Source organism: Poecilia latipinna, unplaced genomic scaffold, assembly GCF_001443285.1.
Source record: "Poecilia latipinna isolate Pla-1442-1.1 unplaced genomic scaffold, P_latipinna-1.0 Scaffold2524, whole genome shotgun sequence".
Lineage (NCBI taxonomy): Eukaryota > Metazoa > Chordata > Actinopteri > Cyprinodontiformes > Poeciliidae > Poecilia > Poecilia latipinna.
In genome coordinates, this window is record NW_015115140.1 from 50,926 (window position 1) to 57,778 (window position 6,853).

At 41.5% G+C, this 6,853-nt stretch overlaps 1 protein-coding gene across 2 annotated transcripts in view; it reads right to left on the reverse strand.

Annotated features, from left to right (window-relative positions):
* adamts18 (ADAM metallopeptidase with thrombospondin type 1 motif, 18) overlaps positions 1–6,853 on the reverse strand; it is a 73,599-nt gene that overhangs the window by 33,286 nt on the left and 33,460 nt on the right. For both annotated transcript variants that reach the window (XM_015020051.1, XM_015020053.1), the window contains 3 exons: positions 6,506–6,654; positions 1,411–1,583; positions 587–717 (listed from right to left, as the gene is read on the reverse strand). In XM_015020051.1, the coding sequence (XP_014875537.1) occupies positions 587–717; positions 1,411–1,583; positions 6,506–6,654 (453 nt within the window). The remainder of the gene's footprint in view (positions 1–586; positions 718–1,410; positions 1,584–6,505; positions 6,655–6,853) is intronic.

The following is a 6,853-nucleotide window of genomic DNA, read 5'->3' on the forward strand; positions in this document are numbered from 1 at the left end:
ATATATATATATATATATATATATACACACACACACATATATATATGTATGTTTTCCCTTCTAAAAGATTTGTTTATTCTTAACTAACAGGACATGTCACAGAGACATGTGCAAGAGATTTTGAAATATATACTTCCCATACTGTATTTTTAGAACTACTATATATGAACATGATTTTGGATAATATCAAACAGGGAGACACATATCTAACCTGAAATGACACCACAGGGCCAATCAGTGATGGCTCTTATGGGAATTGTGAGAACCATCACTAATTCCCTGAAGGAAGGACAAGCCCCTCCTTCTGCTATGCCCTCGACCAATCAAAATGTCAGCAATTATCACGATTTTTATCCAGCAGAAAGCAAGGGAGACGTGCATACAAGTAGTAGTAGTATACTTGTTCAGGGCACAAGACAGATAAGATGTATTATATTTTCTAGTCCTTGAGGATCTTACCCCTTTTCTAATGTTGCCCTGGGCAACCACCCATATAGCCCATAATAAGCACTGTGAATGGGATCAGTTCAACCTGTATCGGACCCTATGTAAAAGAAAAGAAAAAAAAAACAAGAAACCAAGTTACCTCACACACTCCATCAATGCAGACACCTTCTCTATGGTCAGAGCAGGAGGTGCCATCTTTCACCTTGCTGGACATGGCAAAGAAAAAGTCAAAGTCTTCTGCAATGCAGTACAGTTTGCAGATGTCCTCTTCTGCAGGGAAGAGAAAGAACATGTAAATGCACTAAAGTTCTTCTAAGACCTGGTGAGTTTTGCTGTTTCAGAATCTGAGCAACTTTTCCAGGGGACTAAAATGGAAATGACAGAAACACTTTGTGAAACTCTGGTGGGCTCATTGGTATATTTAGAAAAAAAAAAAAAAATTCAGATCAGTTATCAGAGAGAGGCCTCTACAGCCGCCTCTGATTAAAACAAATGATGGTGAAGGTGACTTGGCCCAGCGTCCTATTAAGCATTTCAGAATCTGTTCCTCTCCACATGGTCCCCTCCATTCATCAACAGTTTAAAACCGGCCTGGGATGACAGCCAACACGCTGTTCTTCCTCACCGCACACACACACTCTCTCTCTCTCGCCTTTCTCTGTGTAACAAAGCTGGCCTGCAGGCTTCCTTTTTTTAAATCCTTCCCCTTGTTTGAGTGTACAGGTGGCTACATGTTTCCCATGCACATTACCCACAGCTAGTTTCCTGCAGCTTTGTGGCTCTGATCATTATGACAGTAAATAGAGTTTGGCATTACAAGGAGTAAACACTTTAGAAAAGAGATTTGGACCAACAGAGGAACACAGAACATACAAGAGTAGGCCCAGGCTTTGGAGAACTCTCTGTACATTCAAGGTAAAAGAACAACACAAGTACATGTCATTCCTCAACAGACCACCTTACCGTCCACTTTTGTGTAAGGTTTCCACTTGTAGTACCAGCCCCTGAAGGGTTTGCTGTTGTACTCGGCACACTGCTGGGCCCGGAAGTCCAAGGCTTTGGAAGGGCAGGGTCTGGTGTTACACAGCTGGTTGAGACGAGTCGAGCCTGGGCAGAATTTACCATTGTTCTGGGGCCTGGGTCAGGGATACAACAATTTTCATTGACAATGCTTTTCTGGCAGTCTGCCAATGGCCATTAATGAAAAGAGGTTACTGACAACTCAGGAATCTATGCTAAATAAATGGTCTTGGTATTGCTTTTAGAATCGACTAAAATATGGTTTGTAACAATGAATAAAAATGTGATTGTCAAGAACTTTAAGAAAAGGAATGCTTGGGAGTATTTGCTTGAATATTGTCACTTAAAGGCTGGTGGACATACAGTATAGGTCTACACAATCGTATAGTCTGTCAGGAAACGGTTAACATTTTTTACTTTAAACCTCTGGAGTTTCAATCTTAAAATTTTGCTGAATCAAGCATGTGAATGATGTAATTCAGAAGAAGTAGTTTATTTAATTCATCAGTGTTTGATTATAAAAAAGACAAATTTTCTTCTGAAGTTTCGTAGTAACACATATAAGCTATTTTTATCTGAAAAATCACCACTTGTTAGACAAATGGCAGCAGTCTTTTGTCTGAAAACACCGGGATGCCATGTCTGACTTCCCAGGCCCTCTTCAATCTTGCTAGGCATTCTCAAACAACCACCAACAGAGAAAATTGAGTTTTGTTGTTTACTAAAGTGGATTGCACATGCATATAAACACCCAGACAGCCTGGGGAACCACACTGTGTCCAATAAAAAATAACTGCTTGTAAAAAAATATTTAGGACAAGAAAGAGAAGCCCTTTTAATTTTCAGAAATATCTGTGCCTTCAGCAACGGGAAGCACACATTCAGGATGACAGCGTATGTTGTTTTGTTTTTTTCTCCAACTCAGCTGCTTATTGGATCCGTTTAGATCTGGACTCGATCACAGAAGGTCTTTGCTGCCAATGGTGATGGAGATCCTGAAAGGTTTGGAAGCTTGGGCGATACCTGCTCTGCGCCGATCTTCCTCCCTTTAGTGAGACGGGGGATTTGGCCCTGGTTTTCAGAGTCCTGATCCTATTAAGACTCAGCCGCACACAAACACAAACCATATGGTAAGGTGCTTACGGCGGGCTAGTGGGGGACTCCCCCGTATTCGCCATCAGTCAAGTCCTCCTAATTAGAGCGCTCGATTGATCCGAAAGGAGAGTTAGATCCTCCTTCCTGATTCCAGACTCTTGTTTTGCCAAACTTCTTGGATCTCTCTTCCTTATCCTCTTTTCCTTCAACAAGTTCTTAAGTGTGCAAACTTCATGACCCCTAAAGGGTGCTTAGATGTCCCAGTAGCCTGGTAAATCTGCCTGGCGACAGAAGCGGAAACCCCTGTAGGTCAGGGGTCATCGTGTCTGCTCTTGCACTCTCTGTGACTCACCTGCTCCCTCCCGGTCCCTCTCAGGATTTTCCACCTCATACACATGCTAATACATCCACATTCTGTGGCCCCAAAACAGCAAAGAGCTTTAGAAGACGACTGGGAAGCTCCACTAAAGCAGGGTCCAAGTAAGAGTCGTCATGTGCCCCTGCTAAAAGGAGGTGTTGACAAAATGTGCTCCTGACAAAGCTGGGTCAAATTCATGAACCTGCTAATCTCCCAGGCTTGTTATTGAGAGATAAATTGACAGTGTTTGACCTGGAAGGTGGTCTTTGGGCAGAGAAATTAAAATACAGCACTTCAGAAAGTGACGCAATTTTACAGTGACATTGACAGTTTATCACGCACAACTGTCCATTCTGTAATTTATTTTATATGGATTTTATGTAATAGACAACACAAAAATGTCCATATTTGTGAAGATGAAGGTATTGTAAATGGTTTTCCAATTTTCAGTGCAAATTAATCTTTATCATAGGTCTGTGATGGTCAAAATGTTTAATCTTGGTCTCATCTGACCAAGAACATTCTTTGAGATGTTTGCTGTGCACCTTACACGTTTTGTGATGAACTGTCACTGTCTACAAGTGAAGGACCTTTAAAACATCTGCTAACATGCCAAACAAACCTTAAGAGCAGATGACAGGATGTCAAAAGAAGTGTCTAAAATTTGTAAAATGCCGTCACATGACAAATAGCAGGTTCTGCTATGTTGGTATGACATCGCATGCAGGTATAATCAGAAAGTCACGGCTCACATCAAATGACAAGTGGAAACCTCTATGAAAAAGATGAGTACCAGACTGACCAGAGAGAGCATGGACAAAAACCAGGACTTATACAACAATGATCTTTGGACAAAATATTTTCTGGACAACAGACCAGAGGACATCTTTGACATTAATCAAATTCATTGTTTCAGGACCACATACCAAGTGTGAAGCATTGAGCTGGTAGATGATAGCAATACAGAATTCGCCTTGGATTCTACAGAAGAGCTGGACCCAAAACATACCAGTAAATCAACCAACGATTGGCTGAAAACAAAGAAATGGATCCTGGAATGGAGAGAGAGCCCAGATCTGTACTGAAGAAACGCCTAAAACATCTCACAGCTGTCAAATTGAGAAATGGGATAAAACGTTCGGCAAAGCGAAGTCAGAGACTGGTAGGTGGCTAAAGGAAAGGAACCTAGTATTTAATGGGGTGTCCTATTGTTTTCCATGACTGTTTTATCATGGTTTTAAAGCACCAGAACTTTTACAATGATATCATGACTTGGCCTCATTGGATTTTATGTTTACCCTTCACCATCGTCCATCAACCCGCTTGTCCTGCTGATCCCAGAACTCACAGTTTAGCAGCTGCAGTCAGCAGGCCCTCCTGCGGAGTTCCGTTTAACGCCACAGGAATGATAAATGGACTTGACAGCTAACCCGGTTTAGAAGGCTTTGTGGCCCTTTTTCGGTCTGCCAGTCACGGTGTATAATGTGTATCATATGAGAAGCAGCCAGCCTCGGAGAGCGTCTTTGATCCTTCACGGGGATTAGGAGACGAGTCGGCTGAGATGGACAGAGTAGCCCCATCAGTCTGTCGGCCCCAGCGGTAAAGAGAACCAAAGAGAAAGATGTAGTAGAAAGCCTGCACATTACTAGGCGTTGTGTTTAAATGGATCAAATTGGGAAATCCGAAAAGACTTCATATTATTGAGGAATTTATGGGAACCTGAATTGAAAAAGCTCACATCATCTTGGCAAATTGAAAATATCAAAATGTGATAAAAGCCACTCACTGGGTAAGATAAAAATAAGTGGAATAATACAGCGGTAGGCACAGTTAACTAAAAAGTCAGCTGCTAAAAAGTTAACCCTAAAGCACGAATCATAAATATTAGCTTGTCTAACACTAAAACACTGCAGCAGGAATGTATTAACCAGAAGCTAATTCTAAAATTTTAAATTCCGACAGACTTTGAAAGATTAAAACTCTCAAGCAATTTAATTTTAGTTTTATAGTTTACAAGTTCTGTAATGGCATTAGATATTGTACTTATGATTATTACTTGTACTGTATGTGTTTTTTGTGTTTGTGTTTCTTGTTTTTAATGAAAAAAGAGAGTAACATGAATATAGCCATCTGGCTACATGAAGAATGCTGAACAGTTGATAACCAAAACGTCAAACTTTATTAAACTGAGAGTTTACAAAACGGTCAAGAAAATTTGCGCTTTGGAATTTCTCTGGAAAAATTTGCTCAGTTGATCCTAAGTGTGCTAAACATTTATGAAGTTAGCAAGAATGCTAACGCGCAACAGGAAAAAATAGCTCTGCTATTAGCTCATTAGCGCTGGAAACACAGGATCATCTTCATGTAGTCTGCAATAAAAAAGACATCTCACCTTAATCTTCATTCAGTCTGACTGAGTTTGAGCTGTTTTGCAGACGAAAATGGGCAAATGAGAATGGTCAACATTTTCTTATACGCCAAGCAACCTGCAGCTGTAATTGCAGCAAAAAGGTGGTTCTATAAAGTATTGACAAATGCACACCATGTGTTTCAGATTATAAGTTGTACAAAGATCAGAACCGTGTATCCTTTCTAACATCTGCTAAGCAAAGCTATGCTAATTTGTCTTGCTCTTTCCCCATAAAATCCCAACAAAATACATCAGGGGTTTATAGCATAAAGTATTTTAACTAATGTGAGTCTGGCACACTTGCTTGTTATAAAATCCCCACAAATAGAACTCATTAGGAGTGCATTCTATCTAGAACTTTTTCGTGATTGTCACTCTGTTTGACGCCGAGACAAAGATCTGAAACATCGCATAAATCTAGATGCGCACTCTGTACCAACAAGGTGCTGCACATCTGTTGTGCATCACTACATTAAAACTAACAATGCCCTTTGTTCTTGTAACGACACTCACAGAGCTCTTGGCTAACAGGGAGACATGCTTTCTCAGATTCGACCTGGACTTGTGCTTGTGAGTGAACAAGTCCAGCAGATATTTGCTGACTTCAGAAAAAGAGAAGCATTCCATCAGGAGACTTTCTGAGAGACAGATCTTCAGTCTGGACTATCAAGCTGTACAGATGAAAGCCGTTATCTGAGTGTGTGTGAGGTTGTGCGTGTGTGTGCGTGTACATGCCATATATTTGATACATTGCAGGGACTATTTTCCAAACACATATCACATTGTAGGGTATGGCTATGTAATGGTAATGGTTTGGTTTAAGGTAAAAGTAAGGGTTAGGCTGTAGAAATCAGTGGATGTTAACGGAAAATTCCTGCAAAGATAGAGAAACAGAAGCGTATGTGTGTGCCAAATGTGTGCACACATCCATGCTGACAGCTACCTGGCTCAAAGTTCTTTCAGGTGTTCATAAAAGGAACGCTTTAGTGACAAAAAGGGCTTCAGCAATAACTTTCTGGTACAACTGCAAGTCAGATTTTTCCTATCAGCTGTGTGACAGGATGAATTATTTCCTCATCTGTTTGGCAACCTAATCGGCTTCGGCGCAGTGAAAGTGGATGTGATTAACTGCTTCATAATCAAACGGGACCGTCTGGGTGCGTGTGCGTACGAACCTGGGGTTGGTGCAGGATCGCTCTCTGAACATGACGCCTCCTCCACAGGTTCTGGAGCAGTTCGACCACTGGGACCAGGCTGACCACTGGCCGTGGACGGCCCTGGGGCCGTGCTCGCCGTATTTCACACACTGACCCCTCCGACACCACTGGAAGAAAAAGACCGGAGGAACAGAATGGAGAAGAGGACAGAAATAGCTCAAACTTATCGGTGCTCGGGTTCTCGTCTGGGTTTCGGGAGTTGGACAAACGCCCGGCACTACACCTGGACACCCAGGCCCCCCCCCCCCCTTTTTTTTTTTTTTTTTTTACACACCAACAAAAAAAGAACAAATAACACATGTACTT